Source organism: Pelmatolapia mariae, linkage group LG10_11 (assembly GCF_036321145.2).
Source record: "Pelmatolapia mariae isolate MD_Pm_ZW linkage group LG10_11, Pm_UMD_F_2, whole genome shotgun sequence".
In the NCBI taxonomy this organism is placed as follows: domain Eukaryota; kingdom Metazoa; phylum Chordata; class Actinopteri; order Cichliformes; family Cichlidae; genus Pelmatolapia; species Pelmatolapia mariae.
In genome coordinates, this window is record NC_086236.1 from 16,581,471 (window position 1) to 16,602,891 (window position 21,421).

The 21,421-nt window shown below is 37.7% G+C and overlaps 1 protein-coding gene across 1 annotated transcript; it reads left to right on the top strand.

The window, feature by feature from the left end:
- The first annotated feature begins 124 nt into the window (after positions 1-124).
- Positions 125-13,346, top strand: nf2b (NF2, moesin-ezrin-radixin like (MERLIN) tumor suppressor b). The gene is made up of 17 exons (XM_063485149.1): positions 125-454; positions 706-819; positions 1,500-1,625; positions 3,683-3,805; positions 3,963-4,046; positions 4,380-4,448; positions 4,608-4,690; positions 4,838-4,913; positions 5,014-5,151; positions 6,500-6,574; positions 6,670-6,783; positions 6,892-7,014; positions 7,118-7,335; positions 8,134-8,236; positions 8,919-9,058; positions 9,147-9,318; positions 10,872-13,346. Exons 2-17 carry the CDS (start codon positions 730-732, stop codon positions 10,917-10,919), a joined length of 1,782 nt encoding a protein of 593 aa, XP_063341219.1. The 5' UTR covers positions 125-454; positions 706-729; the 3' UTR covers positions 10,920-13,346.
- Positions 13,347-21,421: the final 8,075 nt, after the last annotated feature.

Consider the following 21,421-nt stretch of genomic DNA (forward strand, 5'->3'; position numbering starts at 1 on the left):
ACACCACGCCTGGAACCAGTATTTCCCGACAACCACCGAAGGAGGCATTTGAACTCGCGCTTGCTCATGCGCAGTAGCGTTATCCACAGTTGCTATTCGTGTTCCCACCTGTAGAGTGTCTGGGAATCAAAACAAAAATCTTCTGGAAAGTCGTCCTAGATTTTAACAGCAAGCTAACCCACCTAAAACCGAGAGAGTTAGCACAGTTGTTCCCAAGTGTTATTTGAATCAGCTTTAACATCTGAATTTCGCTTAATTAGATGTATTTCATCATGGGAGTTTCTCAAAAGTTTCGCTCTTTCTACAACTTTTTCTGCTCCGTTTTCGTGGCATAGCTGGAAAGCTAACTGCTGTTTGTTGTAGTAAATGTTAGCCTAGCATTGCTCTCCCCACACAAAAGCCCTGCCTCTTCTCAGAGTTGTTGGACACCAGAAGTTTAAAACTTTACTAAGTGGTAATGGCCCCATCTAACTTTTTAATGCATGTTGTTTTGATTATTTTTTTCGTATCTCTAAAACCGCTGGAAAAACTAAATTATCGTTTGGATGCTAAAGAGAACATGATCAAGAAGCAGTTCCTTCCATGCGCTTAACACTGTAAATTACATTAAAAACGTGCTGCTCAAGTCATGAGTTGGTTCATCGTATCACTTGTTAAATGTAATTTGTAGCTCTATAATCTGTTCTGTTAATTTTTTTTCCACAGCTTTTTGACCGAAACGTCTTCAAAATGTCTATCCTCGGATTAAAGAAGAAGCAGCCAAAGACTTTTAAAGTCAAAGTTATCACTATGGATGCTGAAATGGAGTTTAGCTGCGAGGTATGGATATATGCGAGCCTGTATAATAGGTCGAAGTATAATAATTAACTGTGATTACATTTCTATATATAATCTTTGACTCCTTTAAAATGAACCCCCAGATTAACAGAAAATAATTGCTTGAAAAGTCCATGCATCACACCTTGCAAAAGTCAAATTGGGCAAAATTGTAGGAGGCCTTTCACTGGTTTTAAACGTGAAGGGCACTGCTGTAATCTAAGACGCATGTCATGCAACCTCATGTGTCTGTCAGGGTTTACCCAGGAAATAGTTTATCAGCAGCAGTTATAGATCCTGATACACGTTATCTTGTGATTGATTGAGCAAGTAAATGACAGTCAACAATGGCTATACTCACGTGGGGCCTCTGCTGTGTGAAATAATACCACTACTTTCCCCCCCACAAACATTGATATGTTATCTTTTTAAACCACAGCTCATTTTGTCCTGTGAAAGATTACATTTCACAGGATACATTAGATTCTTGGGGATGTGTCCCACCTACACTATAAAACACTGCAGGGAGCCCTGCCAGTACACCAGGATTGAAACATTCTTATAATAATTATTCTTACATTTTTCTTTATATTGAGACAGGACAGGTAAAGGGCTACAGCTGCAAATACCCTTGCTTTGAGCATTTTCACTTGCTCATATCTTTCTAACTCCTTTCTTTTCAGGTCAAGTGGAAAGGTAAAGACCTCTTTGACCTGGTATGTCGAACTGTTGGTTTGAGGGAGACCTGGTTTTTTGGACTCAGGTACACAGTAAAGGATACCTATGCCTGGCTAAAACCAGACAAGCGGGTAAGTGAAGGAATAATTCTAAGGAGATTGGCTCTGAGATCCAAAAATAAACAAATAAACCCCCAATTAAAAAAAAAAAAGAGTGTAAAATGTCAATAAAAACATGGCGCAATAATTTACAGACCTCATAAAGCCACATGTTATTCACAATAGACTAAATGCATATAAAATCTTTGAACAGCGAAAATGTCCCATTTTAGGAAAGTTGGGACAGGGTCATGTTTACTACTGTGAAGCATGCACTATTCTTTTAATACCAGTCTGTAAAAATCTGGAAAAGGAAGAGAGCCGCTGCTGGATTTCTGGGAGATGAATGTTGTCCCGTTCTTGTCAGAGTTAATATTCTAGCTTTTTCGTATTTTTTGTACCATGGAGTACCAAATGATTTCAGCTGGTGAACTGCAGCCAGGCAGTACCTGGACTCTACTATGAGGTATGGAATTATGGAAGGCTTTGCCGGAAAAAGAGGTCACCTGGATATTTGGAAGGTTATACAGGTTGCTTAAATAAGACATTTATATTGGCTAGATCAGTCAGCGTTATATTTCAGCGTGCAAGAAGAGAGAAATTCAAAATGAGTTGAGAAATTCGTTTTCCGTGGAATGGAGTGGAACATGTCAGTTTAAACATTTGATGTCAGGGCTCTAGACTAACTTTTTGACATGGGCGCACCGGTACGCCTAACTTTAAAAATTTAGGCGTACCGGCACAAAAGTTAGGTGCACAAAAGTTATCAATAGTTCTTTTCATCTTTTCTTATTACCCACAGCTACATCCACTTCTGTCAGGCCTAGGCTGATCACTAGGGCTGGGTATCATCACTGATTTCTATAATCCATTCGATTCCGGTTCTCAAAGTCCTGATTCGATTCAATTTAGCCTCAGACAGTCAGAAATATTATAATTCTGATCATTTATCAGCACTGATACATGTGAGACTTCATCAGAATTGTGAACATCACAGCAGATGTCTTTGTGTCAAAGTAACTGAGAATAAAACAGAAAAACATGAAGGAGATTTTCCTGGTCTGGCGTTTTATAGCAGATAACCTTAAAAATATTCTGCAATATTCTGCAATTTTGCATAATTTTAAGAAGTTTAAATTTCTTCAGTATTGAACAGCAGAAATTAGGCTTTCTTGTCCGAGGTCATTTAAGTGAAAAAAGAAAAGAAAAAGACAGCAGCCGACAGCGCTGTAAACAACGGTAGACTGGTGGGTAATAAGCGAATGAATAATGCACAAAACAGAGATTTGAGACGGGAAACTGTTCTTGAGGTACAGAGAGAGAGGGAGCTGTGTATGAAGTGTGATTTTTATCGTGGTGGAAGCAAAACAGCAAAAGTAAGAGGGAATTCATGACGACATTGATCAAATATGAATCGTAGTTTGCTGCTTCTTTTGCTGCTGGCTCGGTGAATTTTGGTTGGAGAGAGACAAAACCTGCAGCTCAGAATCAGCGCAAAAAGACGTAAACACAGCGCGGACCTGACGCATCAGAATCGCTAAGCTCCGACAGCGTGTCCGTGTTCGGGCCGTGGGGTGAGAAAGCCGAGAAAGACAAAGCTGATTCTGATGCGTAGGGTCCGCTCTGTGTTTACGTCTTTGTGTGGAATCCGTTAATGAATTGATATCGCTTTATTCAAGCTACTCACCTCTCTCTTCCACCTGCACTTTCAACTGGACCACGGCCAATCAGAGAGGTCCCGCCCCTGACTATCTCTGATTGGTTTAGTCCACGATAGGGGCATAATGTGTGTCTGTTGTTGACCACATGGAGAGTTGCAGAGATTTTTTTTTTGTTACCTGAAAATATTTGGTCGCACAGGTGGGACCAAATATTTTTTTTTAGTCGCACCACTGAAAAATTTGGTCGCATTTGCGACCAGATTGGTCGCACTCTAGAGCCCTGGATGTTTTCTATGTTCTTCTGTAAAACATATATGGCTTTATAGTATCTGCAGTTCATTGTATTCTGTCCAATATCCCAACTTTTTTTGAATGGTTGTATAACCATAATATAATAACTTTTCCTCTTCCTTTTCGTCTTTCATCAAGGTCTTGGACCAGGAGGTTCCTAAGGACTCTCCCATAACATTTAATTTCCTTGCTAAATTTTTCCCGGAAAAAGTAGAAGAAGAGCTGGTTCAAGAAATAACTCAACACCTCTTCTTCTTACAGGTACTCTGATAACTTTGTGGTGAAACCTTTAGGTGAATTTCTTTCCTTTAGTTCATTTTGAATTTTAACTCAACCTGTGTGTAGCATTTACCTCACGTCTAAAAAGCTTTTATGTAGCTCAGTACATGTTCACACATGTTGTCAAACTCTTGTTTAGGTAAAAAAACAGATATTAGATGAAGAGATATTCTGCTCCCCTGAAGCTTCAGTTCTGTTGGCATCATATGCCGTCCAAGCTAAGGTAAGAAAATTTGGAGGGTCAAATTCTCACTAAACCAGCAGTGAGCTCGGCCTTCTTTTATCTGAAAATAATTAGTCTCCTGGAGTCCATTTGCTGCTGGAGACCATCATGCAAATATGAAACAAAATCAATATAATGCAGATTAGTTATGATTATGGACAGCATGAAGAGCAGTGCATTCATGAGATACAAAAGGGCTAACATTTGATAAAGGGCAACTTATTTATTGCACAGATCCTAATGACCTATGTTATTCAACCAAACTCTGAATAAATATTTTCCTCTGTGTGTCATTAATGTTTGATTTCTTGTTTACTGTTGTTTCCTTTTCAGTATGGAGACTATGATCCAAACTTCCATAAACCAGGCTTCCTGGCACAAGATGAACTTTTGCCAAAAACAGTAAGTATACAGGTCTCTGTGCATATTTGACCTATGAAAACAGGTGCTTCCCAGAATTATTTTCTTTTGTTAGCAGTCATTTCTGGCCAAGTTTGTCAGACACCATCTGTGCATTCAGTGTATTAACATTTTCCCTGTGATCCTGTGTCTTTACCCCAGGTTGTGATGCAGTACCAAATGACAGCAGACATGTGGGAGGAGAAGATCACAGCTTGGTATGCTGAGCACAGAGGCCTCGCCAGGTACAGCTGACCCAGGGGGCTGCTGAAGACCAGCATGTGAAGACTTATTAACACCCTTAGCAAAAGATTGCACTAGATTGTGTAGTTTAAGTGTAATCAGTGTATCATTGTGTGATCCCCTTTCTTATTTTCACATCGTCCATATAGAGATGAAGCTGAGATGGAATACCTAAAGATTGCTCAGGATCTTGAGATGTATGGTGTCAGCTACTTTGACATTACCGTGAGTGTGAATTAGTATGACTTGATTTCACATTTTTGAATCTGACATTTAACTTTGCTGTCTCTTGGGTTAACATTTGTGTTTCTACATATATTGACAGCAAAATAAGAGGGACACAAACCTGCTACTTGGAGTTGATGCTCAGGGCCTTCACATCTACAGCCCCAACAGCAAACTCACCCCTAACAAGTCCTTTCCTTGGAGCGGCATCCGTAATATCTCCTATAGTGAAAAGGAGGTAAGGGCAAGGAGTGGGCTGTCCTGCAGACAAACTGGGCATAATGCTCACATCCAAAATAATATTCTTAAAATACTCTTAGATTGATATATTTTGTCTGCAATTTTTTTTGCCTCTCATTACTTTCCTGCCACCTGAATTGAGACACTTGTGGGTATTTTTAGATGGCTGTTTTGTATTACTGTGTCTGTGTATCCGAGAATCCATGTAAAAACATAAATGCAGCATTCATGGGCACGCTTGGATTGTATTCCACATCTTTGGTCCTATTCCTACAAATTTGTATTTTCAACATTTTAATGTCATCCAGAGTCATTCTGGCCTAGAGAAGACCTCTTCTGGTCACTAGGGATAAATGTGTATTCCCCAAAGGGTTGGTGAGTACACATTCAGTAACAGTGAATGTGATTAACAGTGAGTTACTATATGAATTCCGTTACAAAGTTTGCTGCACTAGAAACCTTCTTGCAATTTGTTTTGGGCCCTAACAGACACTTTCAACCATAGTTTGTGCAAATATACCAGATTTCCTGGAAACACTTGTTAAATACTAGCCGAGTGTAAGTCTGGACAGTATATTGAGTTTTTAAGCCATATCAGTGTAAGATGTAGGATGAGACAATGTCGTTTATGTTTCATTAAAATTATACTCGATGAGCAGCCGTAGCACATGTGACTAAAAAGAAAAGATCACTGGCAAGCTTCTTGGAACATAGACTGTGATGCTGACCCTCTCAAATGGTGGAAGGAACATAAAGTTGACTATCCAGCAATGAACTGCCTGGCCAAAAATGATCTTTGTGTGCCAGCTACCAGACACCCTTCTGAAAAGATTTTCAGTTACAGCGTGACAATGTAACCTGTAACAGGGCATCTTGCTCTGTTTTGTTGTTGTTGTTTATATATATCTTTATAATTCTTCCCAGTTTTTACAAAGAAACTCACTGGCTAGAAAAAAGGATAGAATTTTCCTCATTTTATTCCATTGGTACTTTTTCATGCAAGTGTTGCATTTTCTTGATTGCACAAATGTGTCTTTGGTATGCAAGAAAATAACATTTTATTTAAGGGGCAGTGTTATTTAATATATGCAGATAATTAATTTTTCTTAGTTATATTTTTGTAACATTTTTCATGTACATCTTAAGTTGTATGTTAACAAACGTGCCTGTGTGACATTTGGAACATTTGGTTTTGATTTTGAACTGCCTTTTTGTTATATTATTACAGCCTTACAGCTGTGTATTGGAAACTGCTTTCTTTCAGTGTCATATTTTCTTTCATGTTGATCTGTTGTAAACTGTGCTCTCGGTTAATCTGCATGGTTTTTTTTTTCATGTTGTTGCAGTTCACAATCAAACCTCTGGACAAGAAGAAAGATGTTTTCAAGTTCTACTCATCTCAGCTGCGTGTCAACAAGCTGGTTGGTTTGCCTCTGTGTTTGTGATGTCATCTACTTAAAGGTTAAATGTTATATGTCGTAAATTTGTGCTGATTATGTTTCACCTGACTCTTTAGATCCTGCAGTTGTGCATTGGGAATCATGATTTGTTTATGAGGAGGAGGAAGGTGGACTCAATTGAAGTGCAGCAGATGAAAGCTCAAGCCAAAGAGGAAAAGGCCCGCAAGAAGGTCTGTGGTCTCAACTCCACTGGAACATCACATTAGATAGGATGCTCACAGTGATCGATCATAAATCTTTTATTGTGGTTAACAAACTTTAAATGGGCCGCCATGTAGATGGAGCGCCAGATCCTGGCACGGGAGAAACAGATGAGGGAGGAAGCGGAACGGGCAAAAGAGGAAATGGAAAGAAGACTGTTCCAGCTGCAGGATGAGGCACGACTGGCTAATGAGGCACTGGTGAGAATATCGTCATTGACCTGAGATAACTGTTGAATTTTCAGAGTTTATCTTATGCAGCTTTGTAAAAATTTGGATTAAATGTTAAATAAATTTTGTCCAGCTGCGATCTGAGGAGACAGCCGACCTGCTGGCAGAGAAAGCTCAGATTGCTGAGGAGGAAGCAAAGCTGTTGGCCCACAAAGCTGCAGAAGCTGAGCAGGAAAGGCAGAGGTTAGAGGTCGCAGCCATGAAGACCAAGGAGGAGAAGAGGCTCATGGAGCAGAAGATGAGGGAGGCGGAGCAGCTGGCTGTAAAACTGGTGGAGCAGTCTGAGCGGAGGTCTGAAATCATTTGAGTTTTTATTTTAGATATTTCCATTAGTTAAAATTTAATCCCTTTATAACTTTTGTCCGTGCATAACATTTATCAACTGGTAACTAAATAAATGAAACACTATTAATAAAAGTCCTCTAAAAATATTTCACATAAACCTGCAAAGATTTAGCCTAAGCTGGCATGTGGTGGTAATTTTAAAAGAGTTTTTCACTTATTTTGAAATATGTCTTTCTGAGATTTTCAAAATGAGTAAAACAAAAAAGATGCAGGAAACTCGAGATATGCTTTTGATTCCATCCAGTTTTCTTCCCTCTCAAAACCCAGCATTCCTCCTCAACCACCAACAGCATTGGGGTTCACTTCCAAAATGTATGTGTTAGAAAAACTGGGTCTGTTGCTCTGTCATTATCTTGATTCTGTTGTAACATTAAGGCTGGGTTTAAACATCCATTGTTAAACTCAAAGGCACATGATCACTTAATCTTAATTACTGAAATTACCTAAACTCAACCTAAACCTAAACTGCTATCTATAAATGTACTAGGTATAAATGTGCTAACTGTGCTATGCATAAATAGGTCTGCAAATCAGTTCAAAAGGAGGATAAAAGACCCCCAATTGTCATGTCATCGAGAGACACATGATGATCTTCATGTCTTTGATAAGAAGCCTATAATGCTTCATTTCTGTTCCTTTTGTTTCAGAATAAGTTGTAAAAAGAAAAGAAAAAAGTACTGCTCTGATAATAATCACAAGTATTTACTTTACTCTTAGTTGAACTGACTAAATGTCTGATTCCAGGTTGAAGGAAGCTGATCACCTGAAACAGGACCTGACTGAGGCAAAGGACGCTGAGAGGAGAGCCAAGCAGAAGCTGCTGGAGATCACCAAAACAACCTACCCTGTACGTTGATCACACTACTGCTTCTCTGATCTCTGTGATGCCTGGATTTCTTTTGTAGATTGAAGGAGTTTGTTTTCATTATAAGAGCTCTGATCTCCATGTTATTACGGTGCAAAGGCCATTGCACCGTAATGCTCTAGGTAATTTATGAGCTTAATATGGGCCATCAATTTGAGATCTTTAAAGTTCTTTTTTAGGGAGGATTATCATTGTTGTATAACTTCCCTCATTTATTTCTTGAAGTTAGTGACTTCATGTCTCCCAGAATGTTTTTAATGGCAAGAGAAGAGGTGCGAAATCTGTGGGTGTTATTAGTATTGCAGATTTATATTTATTAGTGTGGATAATTGACGAGAAAAAAACCACAAAACATTAATGTGTTTTATATCATTCGCTATAAATGAACTTTGTTAGTAACCAAGTTAGATAGAGAAATTCCATGCCAGCATCTGTTTTATTATAGTCTGGGGTTTGTAGCTGTATGCTTTTATGTGTTATTGCTCAAAATGAGGGATTTCAAATAGCAGTGCTATTACACACAAAATTGAATGTTCTGATAATGATAATTCAGTGAATTATTTTGTTTTTTTTGCCCTCATGTGACCCCAGATTTTAAAAGTGTAATGTGCTTTACCTTTGTGAATATTTATACTTAAATGACATCTGTGTGCTTGTCTTCCAGCTCATAGCAGCTTATTCTGCTCCCCCTGCTCCTCCTGCTCCTCCTGAAGCAGCCGACTTTGCCTGTGAGTCACCACCTGCACGCCTCGACTTCAAGGACTCCGACATGAAACGGCTCTCTATGGAGATTGAGAGAGAGAGGTAAGCCGGGGTTTAAATCCCCTGCAACGGCACTTTAGAGTGACAGTTTGGCTGTTTGTTGATGATACTGTGGCATGCATAAATACAGGCTGGAGTACATGGAGAAGAGCAAACATCTTCAGGACCAGCTGAAGGAGCTCAAGTCTGAGATCGAGTCTCTGAAGCTGGAGGAGCAGCAGCAGCAACAGGCCAGCCTCTACAACCTGCACAGTGAGGCGAGGGGGTACATCCCAGAGCCCGTCTACATAGCTCACAGCAACGTACGTATGAGCCATTCATGTAATGTCATTAGTTTTATTGATGCTTAGTCATGTGTCAGAGTGTTAGTATAACCAAACCAGTAACTCCAACTCACGCCCACTAATGCGCATTCGGAGTTTGTGAAATTCTGGGCTGATATCAGTTTTTAAAATACAGAAAACTAATATTAAAATATATTTTTATATATCTTTTTTGTGCTATGTGTTAAACAAAAGAAGAAAAAAAAGTCCCTACTTTTTAAAAAAAAATGAACTGATTTAAAGTTTTTTTGTTTAACTCTTCATCACATCTTTAACCTCCTAAGACCCAAACTCTTCCACGGCATGCATTTTGAATTTCTCTTTGATATTTGGGCTGATTGGGACCTGATGAATGTAAAAACAAAGAATTACCAGATTTTTTTTTTTACCTTATTTTTGTTTTTAAGAAAAATAAGAGCCACATATGAGGATATTCGTTTAAAATTTTGATAGAACAGTAGCAGTATAATGTCCTCGTAAGTGGATATCAGGCCCTTGTAGAGCAAAATTGAGTATTTTAGTCTAAATAACCCAAAATGTGATGTCCACATATGTGGATGCCAGGTCCTAGGAGGTTAATCAGGTTGTGAACAAACATCTGATATCCAAACATAAACTGTGGTAACCTTTTCATTCAAAATTAAATTTTGGACAGTTTAAGTGCAAAATGTAATTTTTTGGGTAATATTTCTTAAAATTTCAAAACTTCTAGATTAACATTAACATGCAAAAAGGAGATTGTGTTTATCATTTATTTTTATCTTATATTATCTCCTAAGGTCATTGATTGTTTTCATTTGTAGCACATTTATAAATGTTCTAATTTAAAAACTCTTCAGCGTAAACTAGGTTTACAAGAAACACTCAGTCCACCGCAATCAGTTCAATTGAATTCAGTTTTTATTTGGCCAGTGTACTCACTGCATCACTGGTAATTACTGTTTGTCCTGTTGAGCTTGAATCACTGCTGGAATTTCATATCTCATTATCCAAAGGACAACCAGAGCACCGCTATATCTCTCTAACACGAATTTAAGAAAAGTCTTGATTAAAGAAAATGTTATAATGATGACAAATAAGGTTTAAAATGGACTGGTACTGTACTCAAAGGATATCCATCGTCCTGGCTTTCTATCATATTAAATTCGATCCTTTGACTATACTGATGTGAAAACATCCTCAAAGGAATTGCTTTTGTTATGTCAGTATTTTACCATATAGAAGAAAATGATTTCAAATTGCATCTTAACATGTAACACAAACCGTTGCACTTCGAATTCTCGCATTTCTGTTTCACCGAGTTAACCCTGAAGATAGCAGAATGTAATATGCAGCCGTATACTGATGATTCAGTTTGCCAATAAATTAAGGATATACAGGATCAGCAGACTTGGTAAACAGTTACTGTTGTAAATACTTTGTAATGCCAAAAGCATTTATGTGGCAAATATGAAATACTTGAAAATGTTTGCATTTGTATTTTTAGAATTACTGATTACTCCATGATTGCTCACGCTTCTCTTGTTTTGCAGAGAAACTCTGCATACATGTCTCAGATGGCCTTCTTTGAAGAAGTGTGATCCTGGCCCTTTAAAATTGAGGGAGCAGCTGCTGTGACGCTCTTCTTCCTCAGCCTGTTTGGTTAACGTTTACCTGACTGAAGCTAACAGACAGAAACTCTATGTTCTTTGGAAAGACTTTGAATCTGTTCTTAAAAATGAACTAATAACACTTGTGTGGCTTCCTGCGCAGACTGTTAGATTAAGTTTTGCCACCTGCAACACCTACAGCATGTCAGCATTTCCATCTAGAAAGAGTGCATTATTGGATGAGCGCTTCTTCAAGATATGTTGCTGAGGATTGTGCACAAAAGAGTTTTTATTTCATGCTTTTTGTTTGGTTTTAATGAATACCTAGCTGTAATGTGGTCAAATACAGAACTATGCCTGCTTAATGTTGAGATATCCATATGTGCCTTAAAATACTTTAAGACTGGGATTGTGTTAAAAAAGAAATTACGCTGCAACGTTGGCAAAGTTCAGATCAGTTGTGATGTCAGCTGCGACGAATGTCGTAAACAGGGTTCCTTCCACAGAAGCAAAATATTCTTCAAGCATGGGTTAGAGTTCAGATTTACCAACTGTTGTTCAGTAACACTCTGAACATAGACTGTATGTAAACGATGGACAAAGGCTCTGGCCCCAATATATAGAAATCTATGAAAAACAATCTTGCTGCTCATCTTATTTTATTACCTAAACACTTTGGTGATGAAGTTATGGTCTCACTCTAGCTTCTAAGGTTGTTTTGTGCTTTATAAATAACGCCCCCATTTAGAGTGGAACAGATGATAAAATGCATGTGATTTACAGTTTGGTTTCCTTCTGACTGACAAAATACCGTCATACGAGGATGTAGTGCGTCTGGTTTCTCACTCACTCAGATCCACCTTGCTTAAAATGTCTGGTTTTAAAAGGCGTAAACATACATACACGGTGGTGCTGCCAGTGGATGCTTCTCTGCTCCTACTGTCTGGCTCAGGAGATCTGACAAAGATCGCTGACCTATTCATGCATAAAATGCCAGACTTGTGTCCACTTTTGTTGATGTTTTAGTGAAAGAAATGCCAAAACAAAGGCAACAGAGAAAAACTTTCCACAAGTGAAAAGTTGTTTCACATTATTTTAGTCTTTTAAACATGTTTAATTTGATATGTCGACATCAGTAATCTGACTTTAGGCTAACTTAATGTTCAGTCGCTGTTACTAACATTAAGTTATATTAGCTAAAGAGAAAAAAAATGGGAAGGTTTTTATTAATGTAATAAATTAGAGTTGAACTTAGAATGATATTTGGATAGTGTTGTATGTGTTCTTGTTAGGTACTTCTAAGTACTTAAGAAAAGAAAAATTTGCGACTTTGAGCCGCATTACAAGTCAGGAGACTCCTTTGGTGGTCCTACGTGTTTCTTTTACTTGGTTTGTAAAATGCCTTCAATGAAATCATCACACAGGAGCCTGTATTGTTTAATAGAAATGTTGTAAAAGCTTGAGCTCTGCCATGTCAAGGTTTTATATTTTGTACTCTAGACTGCTGATGTGCCTTAATTTTATGTTATTTTATTTTTTGCTGTTACGCTTTAAGACACTAAGATTTTATTTGGTGTCATTGTGCTTTTTGATCTTAGTATTAGGGTGACTTTAACTTTGTGGGTGATATCTTTCTTTTAATTCCTTGACAGAGTGACAGATGGATGGCTTTTTTTTTTTCTTTTCCCCACATCACGCACTTCTCAGGGTTAGTGTTAAACACCCCACGCCTTCACCGTCACCACTACCAAAGATGCAGTATGGTATCTAACAGTGTTTAAATTAGATAGGTTTAATAATAATACGCATGTAGAAGACTAATGCAGCGATCTTTAGACTTCTTTTATATTCTGAAAAAAAGCAAAGGCTGGATGTACTCAGAGATTGATCATGTTTGTTTATTTGACCAGCCTATCAGAGAGATTAAATTATGGGCTCAACATGGGGTCGTTACACTAACCTTGGTATTGTGTAAATGGTATTTTCATTTGAAGTGTTCTTAAGTACTTTGTTTTTTCTGTTTTTGCCTTATTTATTTGTGCTGTAAGTCCTCAATTAACATCACATTTGCTTGATATCTGTTATTGGGGGAGAGCGGGTGTTTATAATTTAGTCTTTTATTTTTCTATAATGAGATTCAAATCCAGTGTTAAAGAATGATTTCACATCAAAAAATGTTGGGTTATGTTTAATTTGAAGTGACAAAATGTTACAGTTTCATGAGTTTTGTCATTGATTTGTAACCAAGTTATTTTGTGTATATTATTTCATAACAATGATAATACAACAGTGTGACTGTCCTGTCTGATCTGTCTTCTCATAGATTATGAGTCATGCATATACACAGCAATTTAAGGGTGAGGAAGAGCATTCAAAGCATCTAAGGCTGTGTGATACAATAAATGAAAGTTTGCTAGATCTGATGATGCAGGTGTGGAAATTATCTGTGCATTATAATGTTATTTTGTTTATTAGAAACAAGTTAAAACAGAAAGCTAAACCATGCTAAAATAAAATTAAAAAGGCATTTAAAAGAAACTGACAAATTGTCAGTGTCATAATTAATTACAGCAATCAAATATTAGTAAAAAATAAAATTAAAAAGACAATCGAAAGATGTTTATGTAATGAAACAGTATAGCAACACTTGATGATTTGAAGGTGAGAATAATCCAAGACATGACTGTTTTGTGTTAATAATCCCTGTATTTTGAGAAAAACTAAAATCTTCTCCTAAACCTAACCAATAGTTTTGCACACCCTTAATCAAAGTGGCAGTAAAAATAAATTAAACAGTGGGAGAAACAACTCCTTGTCTACAGGTTTGCAGCCTTTGCATTTCCACCATCAGGTCCATCCATCTGCAGGTCCTGAGGCAGCAAAACAGTCCCAGATCATCATACTACCACCACCATATTTTACTGTTTGTTTGATGTTCCTTTTCTGAAATGCTGTGTTACTTTTACGCTAGATGTAATGGGACACACACGTTCCAAAAACTGACTGTCTAGTCAGTCCACAGAGTAGGAGTCTCACAGCTTTAGAGATGGCTTTATAACCTTTTCCAGACTCATTTACTTTGTTTCTCATTTGTTTCTGATTTTCCTTGGATCGCAGCTTGATGTCTGGCTTTTGAGAATCTTTCAATCTACTCTGCTTTATCAGGCAGGTCCTATTTGAGTGATTTCTTGATTGGAAACAGGTGTGGCAGTAATCAGGCCTGGGTGTGGTTAGAAGAATTCAACAGCTTTCCAAAGACGTGATACACCACAGTCAGTTTATTGCTTTTCCACACAGGGCCATGTAGGTTTGGATTTTTTTACCCCTTAATAATAAACACCTTCCGTTAAAAACTACATTTTGTGTTTACTTGTGTTATCGTTGACTAATATTTAAATTTGTTTGATGATCTGAAACATTTAAGTGTGACAAACATCCAAAAAATAAGGTGAGGGTAAGATCCAGTCACAATACAAAAATGTGTGATCCAAAATCCAAACTAATTTCAAATATGTATGTTAGCGGCAGAGGGTGCAGGGCAACACACGTTAATTTTCTAAAGGCCATAGTGATTACAAATCCTAAAACCTAAAGCTCATAAATAAAACACTACTAACAGAGAACAGTTTTTATGTCCATTTATCATAATTTCATCTGAAAGAGTGTGAAATAAGTAAGGAGGCAAATAAGAGAAAAACATTCTCTTGAACATGATAAATAAGAAGTGTGCTTCTTTATGTTTGCACATCTGTGACCAAATGAGAGCAGTTTGAAAGCAAAGATCATGTCATGATGGTATGTTTGGCAGTTTCTTTCCTGTTTGTGCCATCTGCATCCAGGTTATCTGTCTGAAACCTGGCTGTAAAACCTGGTCTCCTGGGTCTTGGTTCTCTGTACCTGTAAATGAAAATACTTTCTATTCACTCACTCAAGTCCACTCTTTACCGTTGTACTCGCTGCAGCCCTGGAATTCCACCTGCCAGCCAGGGTGGGTGGTCTCGTAGGGTGTCTTGCATTGAAATCTGCTGCAATGACCCGGTTACTGCGTTCACCAGATATCAACACAATTTCGATCCGCTCCTCACGTGTTAACCTCTTCGACATGTCAATGGCTGTGAACAAAGAGAAACTTGTAAATAACTCATGAAAGAATAAAGTTACGTTGAAACCAAGCACACCATTTTTTTCTTGTGACATTACCAATAAGTTTGATGTGTCACATGGCCCTCTTCCTATTGAAAAAACAAAAGTTGTATCCAAGATGGCCGACTTCTAAATGGCCACCATGGTCACCACCCATCTTGAGGAGTTTGCCCCCTCACATATACTAATGTGCCACAAACAGGACTTTAATATCACCAATCATTTCCATGTTCTTACTGTGTATCCATATAAATGGCCCACCCTGTACAGAAACCAACGCATCTCAAATTTTAATCACATACAGCATTTTAGTAAATGTACATCACTTCTCATTGTAGTAGTGTATGCAGATGTGGGTATTGCAGCCTCAACTGATATTTCCTTTCATTAATCTTCAGTTAGTGGCTCTATGTCTTTCTTGTTGTGGATCCCATTTGCCTTGCCTCTTCTTCATGGAGAAGTGATGGAAGTCATATCTGGAGTGTTGAGAAAATAAATGCAGTATTATAACCTCTGTGACTGTAGTAGTAGTAGTGTAGTAGTGTTTTAATCACATTACTTGATTATTACTTTAAGGTTTGGTCACATCACAGTACCATCCAAAGTCCACTCAAGGACACCATCAGAGGTGTGCAAGGTGTAAATATTTAAAACTGACTTGATGCTGTTTTGGGAAAGCAGAGATCCTTCCATAGACTGTGGCTTCTACTGATGTCTTCAACAGAACAAATCAACAAACGTTTAAGTTCCATTTCAACAAAGTGCAAAGAAATCAAGGTGTCTGACTTGTCTTTGATTTTTTTAAATAAACTTCAGCACATACTCATGACAACAGAGTGATGAAGATTTAATTTGTGTTATTTATAAGAATTAGAATTTTTAAAACAAACCACAGCTGTGTTTGTAAACACATCAAGGAACACAGAGACAGAACGCGTTTTTTATGATAGCTCTGTCAGTAAAAGACTTTTGATTCATGTGGACATTAGTGTATGTAGAAGTGAATGCATGTGAAAGTTTCGTGTTCAAATATTTTAAAATGTTTTTGTTTCAATCAAGTGTTGAGCAGGAAAAAAAAGCCGTCTGTCTTAATCGGAAGAATCCCTGGATGTAAACTAAGTAATTATTTTTGTCAGCACCAGAGGGCGCTACATGACAGAGTTTACTTTTGACTGACAGACAAAGCTTGATTAAACCTCAGGAAAGACTTTTTTTAAATTGTTTATCACAGTTTTATATTTTGAGTGAGAGACAAAAGAAAAGGGTCCTTCTCTTAGTCTTAGATAACCCTCAGTTACTAGCAAAGGTATCAGGTTCACTGCTTTTCAGTGTGTGTTATTAAACATGTGCACAGATATGACTGTATATGAGATCAGGCCTTGAATCTTTTCCTAACTGTTGAACTAAATCACTTGCTTCCATAGCCATTTATTCACAAAACAGTTTGGAAATCATAAAAATAACAACTTTCCTGGTACCACAGACATTGAAGGGGGCATGGAGAGTTGATCTATTGTCATGTGAAGGCTGTGTGCAGGCAGGAGTGGTAGTAGGAGGACCCAATGTGCAGACACTCGGAGGCAGAAAGTAACTCAAACTCAGATTTGTTGCTAAACTCAAAAGGTAACAAACTTCCAAATAAACTTACACAGACAGAACAGACAGCAAGAAGAGGGTAGATAAGACACAGAGAAACACAGGGCTTAAATACATAGAGGGGGCAATCAGGGAATGGGTAACAGGAGGGAAACACAGCTGGGGCAAATCAGGCCTAACGAAACAGGGGAAGCAAAACCAGATACATTAACATAAGACATGGACCTTCAAAGTAAAACAGGAAACATAACACAGACTGAACTTAAAGACACAGACTCACAGGCAAGCACTGCAACAGAGGGAACAGAGACATAAACCATAAGACAGAACTCTAACAAAGAAACCAAAGACTAGAAATGATAAATAAAGGCAAAAATCAAAGTACAATAATAATGAAAACTTAAAACTCTGGGTCAACGACCCAGGCACCCTAACATCTATAGCAGACATATGGGAGGAAGTCAGAGCACTTAGAGATGGGGTGGTGGAGCTCAGTTTAGAGCTGAGGAACATGGAGGACAGAATGAAGGACAATGGCAAGAAGGTGAAAGTATTAAAAGTTGAGCCGACTGATCAAAAGGTAAATTGAACCCATGCAAGAGAAAATTCAGGTTCAGATTTTTCTGTTAAGTGTTAATATAAAGATATTGGAGATATTTAAGCTACATGTTCAGTTCATTTTAGCTGAAACATATGACCAACTACACTTATATATAAAATTATACTTTAGGCCTCTAGGAGATGTAATATTTGAAAATGTTTAAAAGGTTTCATGAAAAGAAAAAATGAAAACAAGGTAAGCAATTCCAGGTTGATTACCAAAGAGTCTCTTTGTCTTTCTAGGACTGGGATTAAACACAGGTAAGGCTAGGGAACTAAGCCAGCTCCTCTCTTCTTTTCTCCTGAGAGCAGAGCTCCAGTGCTCTAGTAGGTGGGATGAGAGTGGGTCAGGCAGAAAAGGAGGTAAGTCTAGTAGCTGGCTTCCAATATGTTTCTACAGAGGGGAATGCACAGATGCATAACTACAGGCAAAGGATCCAGGAACAAGCAGGTAAGTGATAACTTTTCAGACTGCCGACACTACTGTACTACAAGTGGACGATGACCATCTGGTAAGATGTTTAGGTCATGACCATGAACAGAGGTTTTTAAACTCTGATTTCAAGTTTTGTCCGTACACATCTGCAAGATCACAAATAAAATAAAATAAGCAGCATAAAAAATCTGACTAACAGCTCTCATTCCAAAATCAAGACTGAACTCAGCTTAATAACCGTGATTAATCCCTATCAAATTTACAAATCTTTAGAGTCTGTATATATTTATAATTAATATACACAGACTGAGTCACAGTGAGATTGAACTTCTCAGTTTCAAATCCATGATTGATCAGCTGGAGAGAGAAAATGCAGGTGATGATTTCATCTCTTCATTCATCACAGATACGTTACATAACTCATTTAACCCGATTTAAGATAAATGATGCATTCCCTTTTGTGTTATTAGAGAAGCCTTCTATACAACTCTGACAAATGACTGTTGCACTAAACCCTATAAAACAGATATCACCCTAAAATTCAATGTGGGGTTCATCAACACTGGTGATTACAGAGGAGGGTTAGGGCCACTGGGGGGAAAAGGTAAGTGGAGATTCTGGGGAAAAAGTCAAACATTTTTGAAATCTCAAAAATTCTGACTTAAATCTCAGAATTCTGAGTTTAAAGTCAGAGTATGGATAAACAAAAAAAAGACGTTCCTGCTTTTTTTATTTCCAGTAATGCTCTTCCGTAGGTAATGCTTAAAATCCAGCTACAGGTAAATATTGGAAGAAATATTAGTATTACTAGGATTAGGGTTCTACTATTTCCGTTTCACTGTGTGTGGTAACTCCTGATGTCTTCTAGGTGTAAATTTGATCCTGGTGGGCTTGGTGTTTCTTGCTCCCAGTTGCAGTTGCAGGTGGAGTTGTGCACAAGTGTCTCTCGCTAGTTCGCCTGTGGGTGGAGACTGACTTCCTGGATTTTCCCTCATGCACTCATTCTGAGTTAGTCCATCAAGATCCTGCTATTTAAGGACTGGATGGTGCAGTTGATCTCTGCCAGAGTTGATAAATAGGCTCTCTTTGAAACTAGTTAGTTTACTAGTTTGTAACTTCACTCCTCTAAAAGCTGAACCAGTTTCCCCAGAATCCTGTTCTAATGAGGAATTTTGTAAACAATGTTAGTCCCACTCACCTGAAACATCTTGCTGAACTCCAAACCTGAAAGAGGAAATACCTACCCAAGTAAGGCCACTAAACCTGATCTCGGGATCCTTACACCTAGCACTCTTTAACTTCTCTCCTCTCTGGCAGTGACTCTGTTTGCAAGATCTTTATTGACTTTTAATAAAAATTTCAAAACTACAGTGGGTATGTGCAGTCTGCTCTTTGAGTCTTCTTTTAGCCCAAACATGACACCATACTGGTAATTGCAGTGATACAAATCTGTAAAACAGCATGCTGTAAAGTCTGAATAATCCCCTCTTTTCCCTTTCCCTCCATGCCATCCCATTTAAAAAAAATCCTCGAAATCCTGAAGTTCCATTTTGAAACCTTGTAATGAGGATGTGCCAGCAAGGGGTGTGTATTACAGAGAAACGCCAGACTAACTAGCTAATGTATTATCAATTATAAGTCATTAGCCAGTGAATCTACCCTGGGTAATCTGCCTTTTTGACATGTAATATGACCATAATTTACAAAATGGACTTAATGTTGTTGTTTTTTTTTTCAGTGTGACCAATAATGAGTGACAGCGGAAACTCAATGGAAAAGTGTTTACGGAGGTCAAGTCAGAGAACCGTTTTCCCATAGACTTCTACAATACCTGAAGTCTTTTTGCAACCACAGCTTTGTACTTTGCAGGTGTCATTACAGCTGGGGGAAGTTTAGCTATGATAATGCAGGAAATGTTGGAGAAGCTGACTGTAAATTAGCCTGGACTTTTAAGATTAGCCATTCTTATGGTTCTTTGTGCAGGCTGCTGGGAAATTCCTATGATGCACTCAGTGTTTCTTCTTCACTCACCTTTTTTACTTCTGTCATTTAATCATGAGCTATTATTAATCTCTGGCTCTCTTCTACAGTGTTACTTTGTCTTGTCTTCCTCCCCTCAGCTGATGGCCTCCCCTCTCTGAGCCTGGTTCTCACTAAAGTTTCTTCCTGTTAAAATTGAGTTTTTCCTTCCCACTGTTGCTAAAATGCTTGCTCATAGGGAGTCAAAGAATTGTTGTCCTTTTCTCTGTTTTCTCTGTATTACTGTAAAGTCTTTTCCTTAAATATAGGGCACCTTGAGGCAACTGATGTTGTGATTTGGTGCTATATAAATAAACCTGAATTGAATAGCCTGCTGACATGTGCTTTAATGATGTGAAAGGGTGAATTTTACTTGAAACTCTGTTTTTCAAACCCTAAACAAGCAGTTTTAATGTCTAAGCCAAAGTGGGTAATCCAATGGCTGAACTTAAGTAAATTTTCATTTTCAATTTCAGTTTAAGTTTTAGTTTAGTTTTGTTTAACTATAATAAACTTGGTTAGAGATCATGTTACTATATTGTTCTGACTTTCATGTCATTATTCTTCCTGACATTAGAGTCAGATGATAAATCCTTTTAAAATAGAAGCCGTTCCTGACAAAATGTCACTAAGTGATGAGTTGGGAATAAGATGCAGCCCACCCAAGCAATCCTCGAATCCAAAGTAATTTTAAGCATGTTTGTTAGCAGCTAAGGCTGCAAGACAATACAATTGAATTTTCGAAAGCCTTAGTGATTAAAAATCATAAACCCTAAAGCTCATAAATAAGTCAAAACTTAATAACAGGGGAGTGTTTATTCATCCATTTATCATAATTTCATATGAAACAATGTGAGATAAGTAATGAGGTGAATAAAAGAAAGAGGCACTTCTCTTGGACTTAATTTATAAAATAACTCTCAGTCACACTAAAAGGAGTGAGCATAATGATGTGTGCTTCTCAGTGTGTGTTATGAAACATTATGTATGCACAGCTGTGACTGAATGAATTAATGTGTATGAAAGCAGCTTGAGATTTTTTTTTCACCAGCACAAAGATCAGATCTTAAATCTTATCCGAACCCGCATTTCCCATTCAAACTTAGTCTGAAGCTCACATACAGTGCTGTGGAAAAGTCTTTTTTTGCATATTTGCCACACTAGACTAGTCACATTGTCAACAGATCAACTGAGTAAATACAAAATGCATTTTTTTAAAGCGATTGTCACCCCAACTTAGCATATTATTTGTGAATAACCACATTTTGTGTAAAGCTGAATTAAATGTTGCCTGATGATTGCCAGACCTGTTCAAGAAGAGATAATCAAGAAATCGCTGTCTGGCGAGCGATCTAATGAAACTCAAGAGGAGATGAGAAACAAAGTCACTGAAATCTTTTTTTTACTGTTATGAGAACAATAAAAACATAATTTTGTTGTATTCGTTTTCACATGCCAATATAAAATAAGCTTCACATCTTCAGGGAGGCTTGATTTATTTTTGGTTTGCAGGCTGTTTTTTTTTTTGTTTTTTTTAGACTCAGAGGATCATATTGTCTGTGCATCCGCAATGACTGAGTGCATCTAAAGGTTTTAAACTTACTATGCGTTACACGTATGTGGACTTGATTCACATAATCAGTATGTAAGCCATCTTGCAGGATGATTTTCACCACACTCCATCACAAAGGTTTAACAC

Coding starts and splice junctions, on each gene's coding strand:
- nf2b (XM_063485149.1), top strand. CDS start 730: ATGTCTATCCTCGGATTAAAGAAGAAGCAGCCAAAGACTTTTAAAGTC. Junction 7,015..7,117: donor GACTGGCTAATGAGGCACTG/GTGAGAATATCG, acceptor AATTTTGTCCAG/CTGCGATCTGAGGAGACAGC. Junction 9,319..10,871: donor TCTACATAGCTCACAGCAAC/GTACGTATGAGC, acceptor CTTGTTTTGCAG/AGAAACTCTGCATACATGTC.